This window comes from Accipiter gentilis, chromosome 8, assembly GCF_929443795.1.
Source record: "Accipiter gentilis chromosome 8, bAccGen1.1, whole genome shotgun sequence".
Taxonomy (NCBI): Eukaryota; Metazoa; Chordata; class Aves; order Accipitriformes; family Accipitridae; genus Astur; species Astur gentilis.
This window is the reverse complement of record NC_064887.1, coordinates 18,898,071-18,922,817: the sequence shown is the minus strand read 5'-3', so window position 1 is coordinate 18,922,817 and position 24,747 is coordinate 18,898,071. Positions and strand designations below refer to the sequence as shown.

The following is a 24,747-nucleotide window of genomic DNA, read 5'->3' as shown; positions in this document are numbered from 1 at the left end:
TGCACAGCCCCTGACTGATACGGACAGAGATTGCCCCTCCACTGAGAATTGTGCTAATGAAACAATTCTATAATCAACTTTGTAGATACTCTGTATACTAATAGAGCAGGCTTTTAGAGTGATGTTTTTAACCTATTTGTCACATAAGAGTTATTTCTAGTCTTGGGGAATTCTTACAACATCCTTTTAAATGTGTATGTAGAGCTTGCATTTACCTGTTTTCTTGTTTGGACACCACCTTATAATGCTGCAGGATTCTTGAGATTGAGGAGCAGGATCTTATTTTTATACCCCTGACTTTTTTTTGGTTCTGTTCGTTTTCTTGTTATTACCCAGTGCAGGTTAGTGAAACTGGCAGTGCCTACTACTTTTTCACCTATGTTCTTGTCTTCCTTTAAACAAATAAAACCAACAACAATCCAATGTGCTCAGAAGTTCTTTTAGGGGACTACAAAAGCGTGGCAATCAATTTCTTTACAAAGGTGGCTTTCTAAAATGACATAGTAGAGGTGGAACAGAATTACATTTAATGTCTTCTGGACGTCTGTGGTTGTCCTTTAAGACAGGAGATTGCTTAATAAAGGAAGTGTATCTTTGACAGGCTTAATGATTTGAAAAACAATGCTAAAGGAATAGCTTGCCAAACCTGACACTGTGTAATGCTTTCTGTTTAATATTCACCGCTGAATACTAGGTAGTGCCTGTTTGGTTGTGATGAACAACCAGGTAAAAATAAACATATGCTTGCATAGTACTAACAGTACGAATGGGGCCCTGTAATTATCTGTGGCTGAGGTAACAGAATTTGACAACTAACGCACTGTGCCAGTTGAGTTAATAAGAAAATATTTAACATCAAGTTGAAATTCTTCTCTTTTTCCTAAAAAGGCAAATATTTCTAATTCTGGTTTTAGTTTTTAAAAAGGTTTTTACCAACCAGGTGTTCTTCTTCTGTAACTTGCCTGAAAAAAAACAGCATGTCTTCTGTGGGCTGCTGGAGAATAGGATTCTTTCTTTCCTGCAGACAGAGGCTTTCCAGCTGAGTAGTTTTAGCTTTTTTATTAATTCTTCTAATAATTTATTAGTAGAGAACTTGAAATATTAGTTGACCAAAACAATCTATCTTTGGTAAAATGAAGGGAGAAATATTATGGTGAAGTTGAGCAGGGGATAAGTTATAATGGTTTCTTTGTCTGGTAAGTGAGGAGTTCAGTATTGTTTCACTGTTTTCCTGTGATAAATGGCATGTTGCTTTGTTGATCATTTATTTAGCACAAAGATTTTAGCAAAAAACTTCAAATCATTAACTTTCATTATCAATTGCGCATCTAAAGTAATGAACAGAAAATGCACTGAACAAAATGTTTTGTCTAACAGCTGTTCAGTGGTGTGTTTTACCACCTTTTTCTCCAAGCCTTCAACAGCAGCCTAATTTAGTATTGAGCACTTCAGTCTTATGGGTAAAACACTTTTAATTACCACTTTGTCAACTAGACTTTTAAAATTCTCTTTATTGGAAATGTTGCACGCTCCGAAATTTCTCAACAGAATTGTGCTATTCAAATTGCAGGATTGCATTTTGGGATTAGAGCTTCATAATGTGGAGATCTGTAGGAACTTGATAGTAGGTATTGAATGCAGAGTAGCCTAACGGGCTCAAGTTGCCTCCTTTCTGTTCTTTTTCAAATAACATGGTTTGGCTTAAAGCACTACATGGAAAACTAATAACGGTTAACTTGGATCCTTCTAATATACTAAACAATTGCGTCAATGCAGTGAATATATTTTAAACCATCTTTATTGCAGAAAACTTTTTACAACGCTTTGAGAATTTCATTTTTTGAAGAGAGCTGGATTATAGTTTTCTTTTGAATGATAGGTATGCCTGTGAAGCTTAGAACGTGTGTGCATTGCAATACGACGTTTACAAGTGCTGTTAGCCTGTCCAACCACTTACGCGCTTATGCACGAAAGAAGAGTGCTGGACTTTTGACTGGGACAGGTATGTTTTGTTACAGATGTAAAAGCAAGTCTGTCTATGATACATTTTCCTCATCAGACTGGGCAAAAGCATATGTTAATTCAAAATAATTTTGAAGCTTCTGCTGGTAAACAATTTATTTGCCATAAAACTTCAGCAACTTGTAAGAAAAGGTATGTTGCTGTTGTCCACTCTCATGTCTGATTTTCATTCTTACTCATTTATTTTGGATCCAACACTTAAGGTATGTAAGCAAAACTAAGAGATGGTCGCTTAAATTCATTCTACAATATCATAACTTCCAAATCAGCTAGTTGGCCTTCTAATGAAGTGTTTAAAAGTACCTAAAAAAAAAATATAAAAACAACCAACAAACAAACAAACAAACCCCAACAAACCAACAAGTAATTTTTACAATCTAGTACGTATAATTACTAAGAATACTGTAGTTAAAATAGGAAAAGCAAGTAATTTTACAGTTTGTGTATTTCTAGCAACATATTGTATGTAGTTAGTTTCATTTCTTGTTTGGCTCACAACCCAAAAACTACATGGTCCTACATGGAGTGTAGTACAGCATTTGGCACTGATACAAATGTCTTTTATTAAAACACACTCTATTTTGAAATTCCTCTAATATTCCATATTTTGACTCTTTTCCAGAAACCTGCAGTTTGCTTGGCTGTAGGCAGTTTCTAAGTTTACTTGGATTGTGGCTGAGATTAGTGGGAATTCATATGATCAACAGCAAATTGGGGAGCAGAGACAGAATATAGTGAGGAAAATTTGGAGATACAAAGTCTGGAATATTCAGTAATTAAGAAGGGCAACCATGTTTTCTGTGTCAACAAGCACAGACTTTTACATAATGCTTTGGAAAAATGCATAATCCTTTTTTTTTTTTTTTTTTTTTTGTCTGCAGATGTAATTCATTATGCTAAGAATGACAAATAAACTGAGTTTCAGGCTTTCTCTGCAGAAGGCTAAAAGAAATATTTTTACAAACTGGGCCTGTGGCTGCCAGGTCTTATGTTATGCTAAGTTAATGCTATAGCAAAGTAGTTAGAAGGGTCAGCAGATGCAGTAATATCTGTGTGCACGATGTATGCCTTTAGTTAGTGATTCTGAAAGTTTTCGTATTTACTCGGTAGAAAAGTGATGATAGTGGACTTCTTTTACCACTGCTGTGATTGGTATTAGCCCTGTGGTAAGTTACTTTGCTTATATATACCTACTGGTGAAATATTTTTCAGTAGCTATGTATTTAAATTGCACTTTGAAATCTTAATGATAATTCAGTGGAGGAGACACTGTGACAAACAAGATAGTACAAAGAGATTAGATCGTGGACAAGCTTCTTGTACCTCAGGTTCCCTTTTGCTAAATGGAAGAAGTGAAGGTAGCTTGTTATAGTGCTTTCGGGGATTTTTGTTTGTTTTAAGAAATGTATTTTGCTAGTGAAGTAGTAGCATACTCATCAGAACAGTTGCCACTTTCCTTAAAAGAACTGAAAGCTCCTGAGTCTTGTATCATTGGACCTAGAAGTTTGCTTAAAATTAGGTTAGAAACAAAATGAGGTTGGAAACAAAGCTTAAAAAAAAGGTTAGAAACAAAACTTCAAAAAAAGTATCTTTTGATCTCAGAAGCTGGAGCTGAGCCAGATAAATAGCCTGTAACCATGTGGATAAAGGCCTTTCACTGAAACCAATGACTTAGGCTTAAGTTACAGCAATAACATTATGCAACCAAGGAATATTTGTATTAACTTAGTCATTACCATTAAAACTGTTGTAACTGCGAAGTTTGTTAACTTTGCTTGTTGACTTTTCATTTGACCAAGCCCAATGCAAGGCTTGTAGACCAGAAAATATGCTTTGAAACAGTGATTTTATTTGATGTTCACAAAACTTTATAAGTTTTGTGAAGAGAATTATTTTAATGCACGATTTCACTAGCACACATAGTTTTAAACTTTGCTATGAGTGTCACTCTTGGGGAGATGTGTTTTTCTTATTAAGAAATGGTTGCAGTTGAGAGCAATTTTGAGATGTCTTCAAGTTGGCTTCAGCCTGGAACCTTGATGGAGGCAATAAGGATACGTTTATACAGGTTCCTTCTTCTGTTTTCATGAAGCCTTTCTTATATCTTCTAAAGTAAACATAACTACTGAAAAGAAATCACGCTGGTTAAATATTTGTCTCAGTTTCTTGCTGTAATTAAATAATCGTGTGTAAACATGAATGCTGTAATTCTTTTAATTGGCAATTGTTATGGGAGCTATCTAGGCATTACTGTTTCATAAGAGAAGTACAGTAATCTCTGCATATCACCAAAGTGAGACCTTTCCTAGTGCTACATTAGCTTACGTACTAGTCTTCTGCTCAGTTTTTCAGTTTTTCTGCATATGTTTTTGATACTGACTATTATAGTACTGCTCTTCTAGCAGATGTCCTACTTCTTCAGTCAGTAATTTGATCATATTTAGTTAAATCTTACCTTTTTTTTCCCCCAAATGCGACTTGACAGTTTTAGCAGTATAATAGACATAGTTAAGCATAATGGTACATTTTTAGAATGGACTCAAGAAAATAATCCTAGAAGTGAAACTTTCTAGGCTGTTGGCTGTTCAAGGTTAGTGTTTATTAAACTTAATTTGTGCCTGTAGTTATGCTGTACGGATCCACTGTATAGCAAATGTCTGTCTAGGTTCATTTGGATAGTTGATTGCTTTTGTATTAGTGTTTGCATGATAGTCTTCAGATGTCTGACTGGAACATCAGTTTTTATTTTCTTTTTGTGTTATGCAGTCCGGTTTTGAACAATGTAATGATTTAATTGCTCATCTTGAGTAGATGCTAATTTCCTTTTATACCTGTTTTGATGAATAGCAACACATTAATGTTTCTCAGAGCATGTGGCAAACTTGCTTCTTCTGATTATCTTTAGAGCATTGGACAGACCTATGCAAAATCTTCAAAATGAATCTTGCTCTTCTTGGTACAGTTGTATATCCACTTTCTTCTTTTTCTTCCCTCTGGGCCTCTCTTCCCACCTGAAGTCTCTCAATACTCTCTTGCACCCTGGCTTTTTACATCTTGTCTTTGTTGACTCTTCACACTCAGTCTCTTCTTACCAGCTGTCATCTTTTGGGAATCACCACTCTCTTCTTTGGTCTTTCCTTCTGTAGATGGAAACTGCTTTTTCAGAAGTTTGGAAGAGAACAATAAAATACAGAGCAAGGAGTCTGGCCTTTGAGCCAACAGTATGACTGAGGTAGCAGTTCATGCGGCCACTATGTTTCCAAATAATTTCTCATACCATTTTGTCAAAACTGTAGCTTCGGAAAGTTTACTGTGGAAGTGTACGCAGCTACAGCAGAAGTCTGAGATCTACTGGCTTTATGTGTCTTATTCTGTGCTGTTACAATTACAACTGGTCAACTGGCACAATGAGCTAGTTTTTAATATCCTATAAGATCCTTCAGGGAGCAAATTACTGCATTGGGGGGGGGGGGCTTAATGCTTTTTACTGTGCAGTAATGATGAGGATAGATAGCAAGTGATTGAATTTGAAAAATTAGTGAATAAATATACAAGAAAATTAATTTTTTACTTTTTAATTGGCAGTGGTTTTAAATGGTTAATTAGATCCATTTATGTGTGCAATTATTCAACTTGTGTTAGCTTACATACTCTGTGACAAAAGTAATGAAGTCTGAAATGAGAAGTGTTCCATGTTGGGGGACATCAAGAAGCGGAGCATGCAAATTAGCATAGATGCACTTTAAGTTTGAACCTCAGACCAAATGTCATGGCATGAAGGACCTCTAACTGTGACTTTTCTAATTCATGTTGTCTTAGGCATGCTCATCTTAGCCTCCCATCTCCATCTGCTTGTAGTCTTGATAAGTGGTCGCACAGGTAAAGAAGGTTTTTATATGCAGCCTTTTTACCTAGCATATGTTTTTCTAAATACTGTGCTCTGAAATTGAGCTTGGGTGACTCAAGGAGATTCCTCCAAAGTTTGATTGTCTTTTATTTTAAATGGGTTGTTTCTCTGTCATGCTTTATCAGAGGTTTGATGAAGTGGTGTAACTGGCTGTTTACAGAAAGTTTTTGGAATAGCAACTAGAAAACACCAGGTGGCCAAACTTGAAGGAAGGAGGCTTCTTCCAAAAAAATTGGGCCTTTATGGAGAATGAAGGATGGTAGTTTTGGAGCTGTGGTAGTCACAAAGTAGGCATTACTGGTAGGTAGTTCCTGCCTCTCTCTGGCAATTTGCTGCAGTTACCGTGCAGCTTACTAGAGCTAAATTATCCTTGGTCTCCTCCTGAAAGGGCTAAAACATAATTTTTGAGGAGGTCATGTTTTGTTACAGTAAAGGCATTGGAAGAACAGTAACAGAGTTTTGGTCAGAACATGGCTACACTTTCTTATGGGTAAGGCAATGGTGTGACTTGATGCTTGCAAGCACTTACAAGTATCATATCAACAGAGCACTGAAGTGTGTGCATGTGACTTCATTTAAATTTGCTACTCTCTGGATAGACAGAAATTAAATTAATGTGACAGTTACTGGTACATGTCTCTGATAACCGGTATTGGAATTACGGCTTTCAGTCAGCTTTACCCAGATGTTACTACTCTTTCTCCACTTTCCTGCTTCATTGGAGTAACTTCAAAAGGTACTTGTGCTGCTTTGTGCCCCCCTAAAACGTGAAGGAGTATGTTCACTAGGTCAAAAGACAGAGGGAATAAAAAAGAAATAATCCTTGCAGAACACAGATTTAATATTCTTAGTATTTTCTATCTTTTGTAACAGCTTCTTGCTTGGTCAAATGTACTTCCGATCTTCGCTAAGGTACTCTGAAAATGCATTGAGTGATCTGAATTTTTTTTCTTGATGTCTTTTACTGTGATACTTTCTGTTCTTTGTTTTGTAATTTCTCTATCTGTCGTAAATGGCTCAGAGAAGATGCCCATTCTTTTGTTTTCCTTGTTTTCTCATTGTTCTTGGAAAAGGTAGATTTAAAGGAAGTAGAAGCTACCTCTCCTGGTACATTATGGCAGTTTCTGTTTGTGTTGCTGTCTGTTTGATTGCACAGTAGTTCAGATGGTTATTTTCTTAGAAGATCACACACCCACCCCCATTAGGTTTCAGGAACTCTGTTGCAGAAGACCAATTCAGGTCTAGTACGAAAGGGAAAGCTCTCTGAAATGCTTGGGATGTATGTGAGTAGAATCAAATTTCTTGATGGGAATGAATGTCTTAAGTTTGCCAACATGAAGGAAATAAGCTAGTTCTTCTTTTGAATGCATGTAGGCTTCTCTAGAAGGAGCTTTCTGGCTACTGCTTTTTTTTTTTTTTTAAACTCATATCAGCTGACATCAACTAACTGACATCAGATGCAACTCATGGATGTGTTTGCATTCAAATAATACTGACTTCCGTTTCCCTCCTTCCCGTTATGTTCTGCAAAATCAGCAGTGGCAAAGCTTTTGCTGTAATAACTGCTTCAGACAAGTCAGCCCTCGTGCAAATAGTTCTTTTCAGAGAATGGGTGTCTGGGTTTCAGTATTTTATCTGCTTACATTTCTGGTGATGTTGTTACTGATGTTGTGGTATGTAAAATATTTATACTCCTTGGTAGTTCTTACAGACTGAAAGATAGTTAGCTTTTTTCTTCCTAATTATATGAAGAATATGCTTTTGATGAGAGCATAAAGCATTAAGAATCCCTTACCTATTCACTTTTCCAGAAGCTATCTTGGCCATTTCTCTCTCTCTCTCTGCCCCGCCACCTTGGGTTACTACTGCCTTTATATCCAGACTGCTTTCATTGTTGCTATCAGAAAAAATGCTGTTGAGCCACATCTTCCTAATGATGGCTTGACCCAGGGACTGAAGGAAGTCTCTTTAGGTTGGTATCTGCTTTCTACTTGTTTGATTAGTGCTCTGGTACATTTAAACCTCAAAAATTCATTCTAATTTTTCTAGATACTGTAGGAATCTTTAAATCTGGGGATAGAATTGGGAAATATCTGGTGTATCTACAAGTTAAAAGTTTGGCTACAGGGTAAAAGCTTGAGAGGTGCTCATTTGGAGGACCTAAGAAAAATGAAGGATGCAATCAAGACTGTGTGTTCTTCAAAGCAGCATGTTTTGCCTCACCAGATGGTGTCTTATGCTTCAGAATACTAAGAGGTTTATTCTTCTGTTTTATATTACAGGAGTCAAAACTTAGACAAGTGTAATGATTTTTTAAATTTTGCTGTTAAGATGCTTCAGTAGCATAGCATTATGCCTTTGGTATCAAGAATACCACTTGTTACTGTCTTTCAGGTTTCCGTGGAGTTCTAGTGTTGGTGTCTTGTGTTTTGAAATACAGTGTAGCTAGATACACTTCTCAGTTCTAGCAGTCCAAAACTTCTAGTTTTTTCTTGAGCTTTATCAGCTGTTTCCATCATAACAATATTAACTCAGTTTAATCCCCTCACCCCCCAACTTTGGCTGCTTCTTAGAACCTCCAGGTTTTGTTACAGATTCCCGTTACATCTGTTTATGGGAGGTACAGACCTCAGTGCTAACTGAACCCATTTGCTATGCGTTTCCTGTTCAAACACATTATTTTCATACATAGTTTCAAATGCTTAGACTGAATTTAAAAAGTGGCCTTGCCATCCCTGTTGATTGTCCTAATACCAGCTCCCACTGCCAAGGATTAATACGTGATTTTTGTAAGATGCATTAGAATTCAGACAGAAGTAAGGGGGAGGCTTCATTTGAAATTCTTAGAATAAAAGGACAAACTTTATGTTGAAAACAAATGGCAGGTGTTTTATTCAAACTAGAAATTCTTGATTATACTGACTGAAAGCTACAACCTCGTGAAGTTGTAACTTGGTCGAACGTTAGTGGTCTTATGATGGTACTTGAACTACAAAACAAGTTCCAAGATTTTGACAGTGTTTTATGCATGAAAGGAAATTTCCAATGGTGCTTTGCTTCTGTATAATTCTGCAATAGGTTAGTAGGTGCTTGCTGATACTAAAACAGCAGGTTAATGCTGAATGTCAATTATCTAGTCTTTTAAAGAGCAAGCACTGTGCTAAACTAAAAAAAAATAGCTTCGTGTTTTGCCAGCAAATTTCTTAGAGCACACTGTAACTGTTTTGGATTTACATTATAATTAAATGACAGACAACAAGGAGGTAGATGTCTTTTCACTACTGCTATAGGGGATGCTTACTAAATGTCTCTGGTTTAACACTCGTTGAAGTATCACTTTCACATATGGAAATTTCTCTCCTTAGCTTTAGACTGTAAGCAAAAGAAGTCAAGGTCAAGATCTGGAAGCAAGAAAAAAATGCTGCCATTACCTCATAGTGCTGATGAAGTTTACATACTCAGATGCAGGTACATAGGGTTATTTTAATTGAAAGAACACATTCTTAAGAGCTTGATAATTATAGTCATAAGAAGATTTTTTTAAGATTGTATCCTGTAAATGTGTTTGTGATGAAATTGAATAATAAGGGGGGGAAGCAGTTGCCTGCCTATTTTCATTAATTTGAACAAGAGGACTTGAATCAGTCATACTCAGGTATTGGGTTGCCAGCTGTTTCTCTAGCTAAAATCTTACTGATCATGTCTGAGTAATATTCTGTCCTTCAAAAGAAGCCTTACATAAGAACAACAGATTGTTACTGCTAGCACTAAAAATGTTAAGAGTGTGAGTTGTATAAACTGTGGGGGGTATATGCTCACAGTTACTATAAATGAAATCAATTACTAAGATTTGCAGCTAAAATATGTAGAAACGAACTTCAAGAAAATTAAGACTTTCCACTTAATGTCTTTATTTTATAATTTTTCAGTAGAGCTAGATATATCTTGATGGATTAATTTTAATATTTGCATAGGTTTTGTGGTCTGGTCTTTCGAGGACCTTTGTCTGTTCAAGAAGACTGGATAAAGCACTTGCAGCGACACATTGTCAACGCAAATCTTCCACGGACTGGAGCTGGCATGGTTGAAGTCACATCACTACTTAAAAAGCCTGCTTCAATTACTGAAACTTCATTTTCTTTACTGATGGCAGAAGCAGCATCATAGAACAAGGAAACATTTTAAATTTTAATTGGATGTAAATTTGAAATACTTTGTCATTTTTTAAAATAAATTGCTACACTAAATTATGTTTATAAATGCTAAAGACAGGAAAATAGAGGAAGTGGATTACAGTAACATCAAAATAAATTGAATACTTAACAGTTACAGTAAGTAGTCTTTATATTTTATATAGGGTGGAAGATGTGTTTTTAAGGTTTATTATGTTTTTGTCAGTTACTGTGTTCACTATCAATACAAGACCATTACATGTATGGCAGCCATTTTTAAATTGTTGCACATGGGTACTTAAAAGACAGATTTTAATAAAACAAAGAAACCATGTTCTCTTCAGTGTTACCCAAATCAAGGCTCTGTTTATTCCAAAAAGAGTTACATAGTAAAATAAGATATTATTATATTTTGTTTGTATGTATGTAGTGTTTTGTATAATACCAAGAACTGCTAATACAATTTACTCAACTTAGGGCATTAAATATCATGTACTTCATAGTTCAAGAGACTGTTTCATTCAAATAGGGCAATTAGTACTATTCTATCTAGGTGTGTAAGTGTTTTTTTTAAATCACATGAGGCTTTTTGTACTAAAAAGTGGAGGGAAACTTGTTTAAACAAATTTCTAAGAGAAATATGTACATAATACTGGAAATTTGTGGTAAGGAAATATTCTTTACTTCAGTTGCATTTCTCACTGACAATAAAGTGGTGCATCCATGCTACCTCCTACTTGTCAACAAAGATGGTATTTACCCTTATGTTTTTGTATCATAGTAGATTCAATCCAACTTTCTTTATTACAAAGCATCTTTTTGTTAACAAGTTTGTTTCTTTATGATGATTTACTTAAAGTCTGACTTGCTTACAGAAGTTTGCCTCTCTACTATTTTATTTAACACTGTAGAAATGTACTAATAAGCATTGCTCACTACACGGTTAGAGTAGACTTTTCATTTATAATTCTGTTTAAACGATTGATCATTTTAGAAAATTCGAAAGCAGATTGAAATGTTTCTACATATGAAGAGAATGTTTACAACTTAAATTTTAGAGCTTGTTTTGGATGTGATTATATGTATGAAAACTGTAACACTATGCTCATGCTAAGGACCTACTTACAGAATTACTGAAATAAATGTGCTGTGAGGATGGAAATATGGTGCAGGTGTCTTGGTCATGATGAATTGTGTTTGTTCATTTAAACTGTCTTCAGAACATGATTTTTGTTTAAATCAAATCAGATTCCTCTACAAATCAATTTTGTATGCAAAGTAACATTTCATTTTACTCATATAGGGTAACAGATACTGTAGTTAAGCCAAGGATATGCATTGATATTTTCTTTATATGTAAATAAAGTTAAAAGCAGTTAAAACAAGAGGAGTATTTTGGTAGAGTATATACATACCTCACTGCCAGTGAAATTGCTTTCCTATGGTATATCTCCTTACCAGAAAAATCTCTAAATAAAAAGGTTTAAAGAAAATCTAAATGTCTATAATGTGAAGCATTTATTTGCATTGTGTGAATTAAGTTTGTGAAATTGATTTGTCTTGCTTGAGATTAGAATCTTCTCATGATCTTAAGTATAAGTACATTTACTTGCAATAAACTGACTTGTTCACAGACGCATTACATTTGATTGGTGGAAAATATGAATAAATGTCTGTCTTCCTGTATGTGCGCAGTTCAGAGTTAACACGAGGCTTGTTAATGTTCTGATAAAATAGATGGGCTAAAATAGCACAGCTGTGCAGGACAGAGTCCTGAGACAAGGCCATCCTAGCTCTGTCATTAAATTAATGCTATCGGGTGTTTTACTGCACAAGTTGCTACAGATAACCTTAGCTTTATTGTCAAAATTTATTCCCTTTTTTTAACTGGAAAATCTACATCAATACATTTAAAGGCTGGAGAAAAAAAATAATATTTTAGAGATTTTGGGAAAGTAACTGGGATGTTGAAGTGTATTGCAGACAACTTATGTGTATGCAGACTAACAAATTTCTAAATTTGTGGATGATTGTGGGAATTTTTTATATGCTGTGAAAAATGGAAGATTCACAGCAATGTGTTGAAACAGAATAGAGGGAAGTGATCAGATCACCTTGAATGTTTATAATGCTTTAATAGAGTGCTTGTTTACCCTTCTCACCAAAAAAAAGTGCTCATGAGAGCACCATATTTTGTGGCTGTTTTAACAGATGAAAAAATCAATTAAGTGCAAATGTTATTTATCTAGTATTGTTAAGAATGCTTGTAAGGTGAAGCCATACCATGCAGAATTTTGCAGTAGCAAAAATTATTAGGTTCATAATAATAAAAAAACCTAGTTAATTCTATTTAATTTATTAAACCCCAATAGCGAGCTGCTTTTTGTAACACTAAAATGCAAGGTTGTATCTGAAGAGCAGGGAGCTCTAGGCCTGATTAGTTTTGAAAATGAGATGCTTTTGATGAGGAGCAGCAGTTTTCAGTGGCAGGCTTTCTGAGTGGGTGCACTGGAGCTGTGTGCCTTGCTTGCATCAGGTACTTGACAACATAGTTTGAAATACATACAGAAGTTCTAGAACTCTTCTGATTATTAAATTAATTGCATATATGGTTGATACGGACGGAATGGTTTGGTTTTTTTAAATAATATTTGAGTACCCTTAAGCTTTCTTTAGCCTCTAGTCCTCAAGTGGGGCTATTTGTTTTCTCAGATCTTCTGTCACTACCGACAATGAGATATAAATCCCCCTTTCCGGAGCTACGGAGATTCTAAATAGTCTGGTAGGAAAAAGTTAATTAAATCAGTCACTTTATTATATGAATCTCACGTTTTGAGATGTGTGGCTTGAGAGGCTCTATGGCAGTCTGTGCTAAAGAGCTGGACTTCCAGAATTGCACATAAGAACACGAGTGTTAGTCTGTTCATGTTGGCTAGATTGCTTTGGGGCAAAGGCTGCAGTGGCCTGGTGATTTTTGTTTGGTTGATTTTGGTTCCTTATCACAATCTCACATGCTTCTGGAGTTACCCTAGCTTGTGGTAATGGTCTCTTAAGTAGCAGCCTCTGGAAAATTACAAAGGAATTTTCAGAAAGCTTAGAGAAGCCTGGGAAATTGTAGAAGACCACCCCTCACTTTTTGCAAGACAATTGCCCATATCCCCTAGTCCTGATGATATTTCCAAATCATCTTAAAAAATTAAAACTGTTTGCATTTCGTGAAAAGAGGTTTCTGCCAGACCTTGGAAAGGCAATTTTAAAGTGCCTGTGGTAGCTGCTGCCAAGCGGTAGTGTGTTCGGGCCGTATGAATGGAAAATGGGAGATGGAGGCAAGCAGATAACAGACGTTGGCTCACAAAGATCCCTGGGCATTTACTCGTGTTTGCCATATACTGCTTCATATGGGTTGTGTGAATTGGATTAGGTGGACTGCTCCCACAAGCCAAGGCAGTCCCGCTCTGCCCACAGATCCAACTTGTGCTTCCTCAGGACTCACCTTACCCAGCCAGTGGTGTCAGGAAATGAGCTACTGACTCTTCTCGATGGGAGAAGGAGCACAGGCCAGACAATAGCTAACACGAGCCGTTGGGGAGGGAGAGCAGGCACCTAAGGTGCCCGAGACAGGGATGCTAACGGTTGGGGGTTGTGTCCTGGGCCAGACTTCTCGCGTTTGAGCTATGTGCCTGTTCAAAGTCCTACCTTTTCAGCCACGCTCAGGGAAATCACCAAGGTCTTTGAGGTAAGTGGATCACAAGAGGAATGAGAGTCATGAATTGGGGCTCAGAGATGTGCACCCATCCAAAGTTTCAAAAGGTCAGTGTCACGGGACTAAAACGGGGAGATCTGTTCCTGCAAAGCTATTTGGACTCCAGTGCTTTTTCTGGGCCAGTTGTGGTTCTAGATTTCCTGCATGTCTGTAGTGCTTTAAAGAGGGGTTATTCATTAAATCTTCTACCCGATTCTGAAAACCTACAGAAGGTAAATGTTGGCTGAATAAATGTGGAAAAATTAACAGCGAGTAACAAGTACTTGCTTTTAGCTAAATGGTAAGGGCTGTGAACGAGACTTGTTTAGTTGAGTGCTATGGTTAACAGACTTCTCCACTTTTTACCACAGTAGTTAGTGGCCTGGATACTTAAACACCAGTTTCATATTAAAGAAAAAAAAAAAATTGGTTTATATACTTTTGACTTCGGGTTTTTTTGGTTTGGTTTGGTTTGGTTTTTTTAATCTTTTTAGGGTGGTACTTATTTTAAAAAACTGGCTGCATTATGATTTCAGGTATTTCAATCCACCATGCTTTGTAGGTGCTGTTGCCCGATACATGGGTAGCAATTTTGATGTAATGGAAACATTTGGCCGTAGTGCCAGGTCTGTAATCTCTTGCAATAAAATGTTCCTTTTTAACACCGCAGGCTTCTTGGTGTTCTTTCAGAGGTGAGCTGCACAGCATGTGTTGCTTAAACCGGGGACTTCCACCCTAACCTGAATAGTTGGGTGGCAAGGCAAAGAGGGCAGTTTCGCTGGCTGTAGCCTTCTGAAAATTCAGAGGTGAGGCAGGGAGAGAGGGTATTTACATTCCAGTATTGGAGACCAAGAATGATGACAGGCGGCGGAGGGAACATCACCAGAGCCAGGGCCCCAAATCTGAAGCAGAGTCACAAATAACAGTGGCTCTCATCTGCACGTATCCTGCCACTTCTTGCGCTGCACAACCTAGTTTCACTGATGCCTTCTCTCCCAGTTAGAAGCAGTTTTTCCCTACAGCACTAGCTGTGCAGTGGGGTCCACGTGTACCTGGACCCAGAGTCCTCTGAAAAACCCAGCCTACCTGGCGCTCTGCAGTTCCCCACAGTCTCCTGCTGTAGCATGAAAGGATTCATTGCCATGTCACAACCATTCGCACGCACGCACACGCACGCACACACTAAGAACAAAATGCAGAGGTTGATCAAATTTAGCATGAAAGAATGCTGGGGGTGTTGCTTGTTTGCTTAAACAAGGGCTGGAGGGGGGATGTTGGTACGTTTGATATTCTGGCACCGCTTGTTCTCATTTCTAGTTGCACAATAGGCTGATAAACTTGCATTTAAAAAAGCAAAACAATAAATCTCTTAGTCTAATTTTAGCACCCTGTTCTCCTATTAAGATTCAAACATGTCAGCTAACAGCCTTTTCATAAAACTTCTTAGTCATCCTCAAGTGCATCAAGTAGAAATACCTTGTGGTCCGAGTAGCTGGTGTCTGGCTGCAGTGCTTTCCCTTCTCCCGGGCAGGGCAACGATTCTGGCTGCCTGAGCTCCAGCGCAGGGAGCTCCAGCGTGCTGCGACGGGAGGTGGAGGGGGCTGGCCGGGCCGTCACTGGTTATGAAGGTGGTTTGCACATGTTGCCTGAAGAGTGACGTGCTGCTATTTTGGCTAGAAATAAAAATGGGAATAAATGCATCCCTGTAGGTGGAGGCAAAGGTTGTCATAAAAGCCCTGGAAGATCTTTCTCGTGCAGGCGCTGCACGCTCTTTTTGCTACAATTAAAACGCAAGCAAATAGCATCCTTGGTAACTGTGAGCCTAGAGACCACGAAATTACAACTCTTACTGACCAGTGGGGGAACGAAGGGAGCCCTGGAGCCTTCCCACAGCTTCCAAAGTGCTTGTACTCTACCTGTTGTATAAATCGCAACACTGCTGGGCTTTCTAGCCTATATTTTCATTTAAAAGTAGTATTTTTAACTCCTAAGATCTGAGGTTTACGTACCGAGTGATGATGATAATCCCCCTGCTTTTGTGTCAGAGACCTGCAACATGAAACATGGTTACATCATGTTTACAGTCAGTGTTCTTAAATATAATCTACCACTTTTAAAAAATCTGTTTATTAAAAACTGGAAACTTCACATCTAAACATTTGATTATGTATCTTTAAGCCAGCAGCAGCTGTGAATCATGTTTGTAGCTCTGTGAAACTCATCCAAATCCATCCTCACTGCTGTAGCAACATGCTGAAGCTCTGAATCCCATTGTGCTCTTTGAAATGGCTTCAGAAAAGAAGTGACTGATAAAGCAGAATGCAAGCTAACACGGTTAACCTGTGTTTTAACCAAATAAGGAATTGCGTGTCACCCAGGTACAAGTCTTGCTGACAAGGAATAATTCTTTCATCTGTCTCTTCCCTGAAAAAACAATTGTGTGAAAGTAGGAGAAAGAAAATAGCCTTATTTGGATAAAGAAGCAGGAAAACAAGTCTTCTAAAAACAAACAAACAAAAACCCCATAGGTTAAAACAGAAACTGCAAACAGGAGAAGACAGCATAAGCCTGAGGTTGACACTTGTTTTGTAGTCCCTGAAATCCAGCTGATGGCTGCATTTGCTGTGCCTCCAAATCTTCAGGGGTGCGTTTGGGTTCCTGGCACCGAGGAGGTTAGGGCAAATATTATCCTTAGCTGAACAGCCGAGGAATACGTTTTAACACCAAACTGTTAAAGAAATAGGCAGCGACAGGGAAAAGAGGCTTTAAATCCAGTTTCTTGTGTTGAAAGTCAACTGTACCCATTCCCTTTGCCATCTGGAGTACGTTTACTGATGCCTTCCTCGTTAAGTGCTATGTATAAATCCATAGGCACTTGGTCAAGTCATGAAGGAGCATGAGCTGCTCATCCCACATATGGCCTCAGTCACTGATTTGCTACTGAAATCTGAATTTTTCAGGTTCTGTTCATGTAGGGATTACCATTCACTGCCTCCAAAAAATCTCTCCCCTTTACTGTTTTATAATGTTCTCTTCTCATTGAAATAACTTCCGCTACTAAACCCAGTGTTCTCTGACTGCAGCTGGCCATAAGTGCTAATAAACGACTAAATACCCTGACCCAGAATGCGAGTGTTCTTCCAGGTTCCCAAACTCATTTCTTTGCCCTCAGGCCCAGGTTCCCATCTGGGGACAGTACTTAGCCGCGTCTCACTGGGCTGCTAACCTGACCGTTTTCATTATCTTCATTCCTAGCTTGGTTTGTTTTCCCTTTCCTCGGTTTTTGCTTATATCCACATTTGCTTTTTCTTCTTCATTTTTCATCTCTCTTGTCCTTTAGGACTTTATTTTACCGCTGGCTACCAGCGATGAAGCTTTTCTGGGAAAGTCCTATAAGCTATATCACTGCGAACACAGATAGACTACTGCTTAGTATTCTTAAAAGCATAGCTAATGGCCTGATTTCTGATTTATTTGATATGGAGACAGTAGCTGTCTGTACCTAAGTGGTGGGGGGAGGAGGAGATGTTTAGATTTTAGAGTGACTTGGAAGAGAAATTGCACAGAACAAAAATCCCAAGTTACGCAGTTGGTACCAACCCGGGACTCTGGAGCTGACTCTGCTGTTGGGACCTGAACTCTGGCCTCATGAGTTGCCTTACACAGCATGAGCCCATCTGGGAAAGTGAACGTTTTGTACTGTCTTTCTGTTTTGTCTGCATAAAGGTGGATCACTGGGTTTTGTTTTTTTTTTCTTCTTCTTTTTTCCTATTTTTCTTTCTTTTCTTTTTCTTTTTTCTTTTTTCTGAGAGCCTTTCTGAAACCATAAAAGTATTTAGAAAATGGAGCATTTGCTTGAATGGTTTTTGTGAACAAGCAGCTGGTTAGCTTCTCTGAGCAAAGTGAAACAGGGATATCTATTAAAAACTGGTAAAAACATATTGGAGATAAGAATTTCAGCCCATTTATGAGTAAATGATGAATGCAATAGCATGAAATTCTTAGGAAATTAAACTGTGATTTCAGATTCAGATATAGAAATGCACCAAGCGTGTGTGAGCAGCCCCCTCCACTGCCAGCAGCAAACAGAATCAGCAGCCTACAGGTTTCTGTAATTTCCTGCAAAATGCAGCAGCTGGCACAGAATTTCATAAAGGATGGGGAGAAGGGCAGGAAGCCCTGCTTTCCAGTCGCTCCTGCTGTAACAGGCGTTGTGTGCTGGGCTGTGGAAGTTGTATGATGGTCCAGGCTATGTTTTCTTCACGTTACCTTAGAAATTAAAAGCAGCGGGTATTTTACGCAAGAGTGTCTACAGTCTAGAGCTGTATGATACCTGCTGCTGTAGCAGCCAGGTTTACAGTGGAATCGTCTTTAATCTTTTTCTCTTTTAAAGCAGTAGGTGCTTATCTTCCTGTTGTCTCCAGATTTCAGATGGTGTCCCTACCTTAACGAACTGAAAATTTCAATCCTGGCTATCTAGTGCTAGGTACTTAGCTAGTGACCTGGTCTCAGAGAGATCCCTGGATGGCCGGTGAGACCTCCCCATCCTCAAGCAGTCAAGGCTGATTTTGAATTTAGGTGCTTTGTTTCAGCTTTCTGCCTCTCAGAATTTGACAGAAGCTGGCAAATCTGTTCTGCTGTTGCTGTTACTACTGCGCACAGAGAAATCTCTGTCCAGTTTGGGACCACAATAAAAATTGAACAGTTCCTGAAAATTGAACCAGATGTGCCCACAGCTAGCACTGGTGTTCACTGCTGTCATGGGAAGCTTGTTTATTGTCAGAGAAAAAATCTGAGGACTTCCCCTGCTTTTTCTGAACTTTCCCTGCGTGTACTTTCTCTCTCAGTCCCTTTCCCCTGCTCCCAGGAGAGCGTTATTTGTGTCGTTTTGAACTAGAAAGGTTCTCCTTAGAAGTCTGTTAATTCCAGAAGACTTGCAAAGGTGAGATTCCTTACCCCTCTTCACCCTGCGGATCTGAACTACTTCCCTACCTGACAGTGGTCTCTGCCTGCACAGCTTAACAAAGTCCATCTCCAGTTCTGCACTTAGGAACTAAATCAAATGAAATAATAAGTACAAATGTAGCCTTTCACCACATCAGTACTTTGCCTTGGTTAACGTTCAAAATTATTTTGATCTTACTCAACAGTGAAGCTATGAAAACAGCAAGGCAGTATGAAATCATTGTGGTGTTTAGGTACGGTTAGTGTTGTAACTGGAAAATAGAGAATGGCAAAGCCATGGCCTAGGGCAGCGGTGGTACTGTGGACACACCGAACGAAGCCGCATGCTAGTCCTTAAGCTTTCCCGAACGTTAAGTTCTCCGTTAAAGTCCACGTGATCTCTGACCTGATTAGTGCTGGGAACTAATTGGATAGGACAGAGGAACTGTGCCTACTGCTAAAAAAATTGCTCAGAAAAAACTGGTATAAGTCATCAGAAGCTGGTGAAATGCATCTCCTTTAAAGTACCCTATTTGAGAAGTTAATAGGTTGAGAATAAGAAATGCAAAATATGGTACCTTTGAAAAACAGGTGCAGCTGACATCTGACATGGAAAAATATATTGATACTCCAAGATCAGAAATTACGTAAGAAACTAGAAAAAGTGATTCAACTGCTTCAGGGAGCCTTAACAGATGTATCTGCTCTTTCTAAAAATGCATATAAACCTGAATATTTTGTTGTCTCTCTCCCACACAAAAAACGGCTTACGCTATAGAAAGGGAGAGAGTTATCCCACTGCAGTATTTTCATTAGGATTGTGCGAGATAAGTCGTTTCCCATAAAATGGGAGGGGGACCGAGCTGTGGAACCCACGTGTGCTGCAGCAAGGCTGGTAATTAGAATGTAGCCAGGCAAAGTCACAAGGGGGTGTGTAATAAAAGAAAGCTTTAATGTGATTTAAATACCGTGACGGAGTTGCATTCAGTGACAGCCTGGTCACCCAGTACAGCGCGACATCCTCCTCTACAGAGATGTGTTCCTGCAAGAGGCCTCCGCACTGGCCATCTGGCTCGGCTGCAGGAGCGCGGCGCGGCGCAGCGAGGGACCGGTAGCCCGGTGGGACGCACCGAATTTGCTTTAACGTAGGCACGGCTTCTTCTCGTAACAAAAGCTTGAATACGACCCTAATTTTACCTCATGTGGGAGCATGTCATTTAAAAGAGATTAAACCCAAAGGTATAGTGTATTTGGGATACGTGCCTATAAATCTCCTTCGCGTGCTTGTATTGCTCACACGCGCAGTGGGCGAGGTGCGCACTGGGCAGCGAGGGCTGTGGAGAAGCATCACGCCCTTGCTCAAGAAAGTTGGGAAAGGTGTAACACGCATCCGCAGTTACAGAAGCCCGGTGGTGGCAAGGACACGCGAGCTGGGCTTTCTTTCTCCGTAGCTTCCATCTGGCACAGTACGTCTCCTTTTAAGTCCTTTAAAAAGGCACCGGTTTTCCTGTTGCCTGTATTTTAACTCTACCTTTTCGGTAATTGTCTGGTTTCTTCTCATTAGTGTGTGACTAATGGGGGGGGGGGGGGGTGTGATTTATTTGCTTCCACTGCTAAGTTTCCTGTGCCATCTACAAGTTCCCCAAGTCTGGCATGGGTGCATGTTGCTGTTCTTTAAAACATAATGGAATTATTTACCTTTTGCTGGTCCCCAAACAGAGACGATCGCTAACAGCAGGCAGGGCAGCTCCTTCTTCAGAAGTCCCAGCCGGAGCTGCTCTGCACTCCTCCCAGGAAGCAACTTCTTTGAGAACGGACTCAGTCGCTTCTCTCTCAGTTTTTTCTTGTCAACCCTTGTCTTGGCTCTGGTGGGAATTATCCCCTTATATCTTCCGCCCTCTGACAGAATCATGTTTAAAAAATTGGCTTTTTTCCTTGCACGCCATAAATACATAGGCATAACTTTGCCTGTATTTGTAAGGCTCTTCGGGCCACACAGTTTTGTTAGTCAAAATTAATCTGTGAAGTAAACAAATAGCTGGATACCTTATAGACATAACAAGTCTATAAACAGTTTCTATAAGCCACATATTTTTAATTTAAATTGAAATATTAAGGGGGTTTTTTTTCAGAAAGTAGGTGGATTTTGGATTGTTCACCCATGTAAAGGACAAACTACAGGGATGAAAGGCACAATTTAAAGGCAAGTGAGGTACTAGAGTTGCAGAAATCTAAATACTTCACCTGAACAGAGGGGAATGCCCAAATATGTCAGTAAAGCAGACATTAGCTAATGCTGGAGCTCTCTAGAAAGACCCTCTCAGCTCTGCTGTGAACACCCAGTACGAAGGACAGTTATTCCAGCCAAAACTTTTGACTTGGCTCTTCTGCTTCCTTGTTTGCAGCACAAACAAGGCAAAAAGATGTTTCCTGCCCCACTTGGGCTGATGCAGCAAAAGTTTTCGCCATGTGAAATTGCTGAAGGCAACGAGTCTCGGTCACAGATGATATTCTGATGATGAAGAAATTTGGGAAGTGAATTGGTCGGACAGGATCAATGGCCAAAAGACTCGGTGATACGTCCACGAAGGGCTACCTATGTATTCCCTTGTGCTAAGGCAATAGTAGGCAGAGCGGAGACAAGGACCTGAAATTCTGCAAGGCTGGCAATGCTTGCGGAGCAGAAGGTTCATCATCTTGTTTGTCCTCCTCTTGTTCACCCCAAACCCCGTTTATGAAATGAACTATTCTGGAACAAATGTGGAGCCTGGTGGAGTTCAACGGGTGGCCATGCTACTGCCGCTGCTCAGAACGTGAGCTTGTTTTCCTCATTTTAGGTTGTGCTTTTTCCTTTAACCTACGTTTCACTGGTTTTGTATGTTGATTTTCAAGTATAATGAATACTCTGACATGAGTAGCATCAAGAAGGGAATCAGATTAGCTCTTTAAGCTCTCCTCTGTGTGGCCTGGAGTAAAAGAGAGGGCTGACAGTGTGTTACAGCCGTGTGTCTCAGCTGATGGAGATACTGGCTTTCTCTTTCTCTCTGTGCACCTGAGATGTTCAGTTATTTCCGAACAGTCACTCATCACGCTGGATGTTATGCTGCTGTTCTTAAAGAAAGTGGGTAGAGAACTACTTTTCAGAAGTTTTCTTTATACTCCAAGAGGACAGAGGCAGGCAATGATACAATTATCAACACATATATTACCATTATGTGAGAACAAAAAAGGATAATCTGGAAAATTGTCGCTGATGGATAATCAGTCTCCAGGGCACTGGATTTCTAATTGTCCTGGTCTGTGTTTAAACATGTCGTCAGGATTAAGGGAAAAACATCTGTTTTCTATAATATTGCAATAAAATAACTTACAGACCTCAAGGTCCTTTTCAGCACCTGTATATAACCAGGGTAGATGAATCATTAAGGGATGATGCAGATACAGTAATTCAGATGCTGGATCTAACAGTTTCATTGGGACAGAGATTGCTTCAAGCAGGCTGATGCAGGTATGGGCTCTATCTGCAACTAGAGCAACAACCGTGGCAAAACCAGAAAGCAACAGCTGACCACCCATAACTCATTTACTGTGTTCTGCAATAAGCCTTACAGAAAAATTTATGGAGCAGATGGGCAAGAAATGTTCATGGCCTTACGTGCCCGTGACTTTTTGTAAGCAGATACGAGTGAATGTATCTCAAGAATTCCTCACTGAGGCTCTTGGGTCGTGTAAAAACATGAAACGGGCCTGCTGGAGAGGATTCTTGAGCTTTAAAATGAAACCATCATGGATGCAATTAAAAATAATACTTGTCACTGTTACAGATGTAGCATTTGTTTGTCTAATACACCTTGTAGAAGATCAGGATGATGTAATTGGAGCATCTGGTGCTCCAAGTGAGACTAAATTAAGAGTGCCCCATGTGGGGTTAGGAATAGGGGAGTTCTTAGCAGGGATTGTCACTAGCCAATGACAGCATTAAGGTTTTACACTTCACTTCAAAGCGGGATGCCAGTAGGATCACACTAATGCATCGCCTGTGATTCTGTGGATGGACTCCTGGGCCATGATCCTGAATCACATCAAAACTGCATTTGGGCTAACTGGTGGAGACGTAAGGGAGCGGGATGAGTGGGGTTTCCTTCCTTTCTGGATCTGTTTGCGAGGGCAGGTTGCAATGCAGCACCAGCACTGCTGCAAGAAACCAGCCCAGCACCCCCTGGGCCAAGGACAGGTGCAGGCCAGCACGGGCAGCGGGACGCTGGTAAATCTGCTCCGTGACTCCTCAGCGCACGTGTTTCTTACTGAAGAGGACTCATGAGAACCAGATGTAGGTTTGTGGCAGTTTTAGTGTTGCAGACTAGAGAAGACGGCCGTGCCGGGGCCTCTGGGTGCGCACCCTCCTTGTGCCGGGCTTCAGGCGTCTGCAGGCTGGGGCTGCGTCTCTGCGCTTGACGGTACCTGAGCTGCGGTGGCTTCCCTTAGTGTTTGCAATCGCTGTGAACCTTCATTACAAAAAAACCCCTCCTTATGGGTCAAAATAGCATGAGACCTTGGTTTTTTCCTCTCTCGCACAATTTCAGGTTAAAAATACCGTAAGAAGAAAGGCTGTTACTTTTTCTGTATGTTTAATATATTTTTGATTGATACAAAAATTAAATGAAACAATGAGCGTATATATATACACACACACACTTACACACCCATTCGCACATGCGCGTGAAACGCAGATAATTTACAGTAGCATTTTCCCACTGGCCGAAGTGGGTATAAAAATCCCAGATGTTTATTACTTTTGAGATGAAGGTCTAAGGTTACCTTGATGGATTCTGATTCATGTTAGTCCCCAGAACAAGCTATTCATTGACTGTTTTCATTTCTAACTCTAGTAACTCCACAGATATTTTTCTTCATCTCTAAAATCAGTGCAAAGGAGCGACAAAGTTATTTCTGGAAGCAGTGGTTTCCCTTCATTTGTGCACGCAGTCGGCTCTGTGATGACTGTGCCTGGAAATGCCCTGCTCCTTCCTCCCACCTCCTGCCTCTTTAGAGTATCAGCTCTTTGAGAAGGGAAGCATCTGAGTTTTGTATCTGCATAGCTTTTGGTACTAAGGATTTCATTTGAAGTTTCTTCCTGGTAGTACAAATAAATAGTAATAATCAGAATGATGGTTTGTACCAGGCAACAATAAATGAGCCGCCAAAGCGGCATGCCAGGGTGAGGCTGGTTAACTCATGAGGGGAGGAGGGGACAGAAGTTGTCACGGGGATATTCTCAGCCAGTTTTGTGCTGTGATTTAATTCCTGTGTGAGAACAGTATCAGAAGATTTATTTCATTTAGTATATTTGAGACTATTAGCTATGACAAGCAAGATACAGTAAATTTTACAGTGTAGGGAGCATATAAGCGTGATATGAGAATCCTGTTGCTGATGTATGAGAAGAAAAGGCCTGAAGCCCTGTTTTATTATTCCGTAAATATGCTGCGCTAGAGGCTCTAAAAGCAAGATGAAAGTAGAGGGGGTTTTTTAATGTTCATTACAAAGGAGTCCTTCTCACACTTGGATGGGTGAATCCCCTTCTCCGACTGTGACTTTGTGTGGCCACTTGTCTGGAGAGTCCCCAGAGGTCAGCCCTAATAAAAGGTTATCAAATACTGAGAAATGATGGACTTCTCGGTAATCAGAGTCTGCTTGTAAGAAGTGCCAGATAATTTATTTGCCTTGTAGGAACAATAGAGCAAAAATTGAATAAAGGAGGACATTCTTTTCAATAGAAATATGTAGTAGAAAATAATTTTAAATAGCATTATTAACATTATGCAGATTATTTAAAAATTGGCAAAAATGTAGCACTGAGGTGCCAAATTTTCCTAATTAAGAAAAGGACTTCAGCTGATGTCATTGGTGACATGAAAATGATGCACATGAACTACAGTGTGCAAAGCTTCCCTGCAAAG

At 39.4% G+C, this 24,747-nt stretch overlaps 1 protein-coding gene across 11 annotated transcripts in view; it reads left to right on the top strand.

The window, feature by feature from the left end:
• ZNF644 (zinc finger protein 644) overlaps positions 1-14,507 on the top strand; it is an 84,496-nt gene extending 69,989 nt beyond the window's left edge. For 10 of the 11 annotated variants that reach the window (XM_049808316.1, XM_049808313.1, XM_049808315.1 and 7 more), the window contains 2 exons: positions 9,295-9,397; positions 9,904-14,507. In XM_049808316.1, coding sequence (XP_049664273.1) covers positions 9,295-9,397; positions 9,904-10,096 — 296 coding nt within the window. In that variant the 3' untranslated portion in view covers positions 10,097-14,507. Of the gene's footprint in view, positions 1-1,879; positions 2,003-9,294; positions 9,398-9,903 lie in introns of all 11 variants that reach the window. The other variant, XM_049808324.1, reaches the window with a different exon arrangement.
• Positions 14,508-24,747: the final 10,240 nt, after the last annotated feature.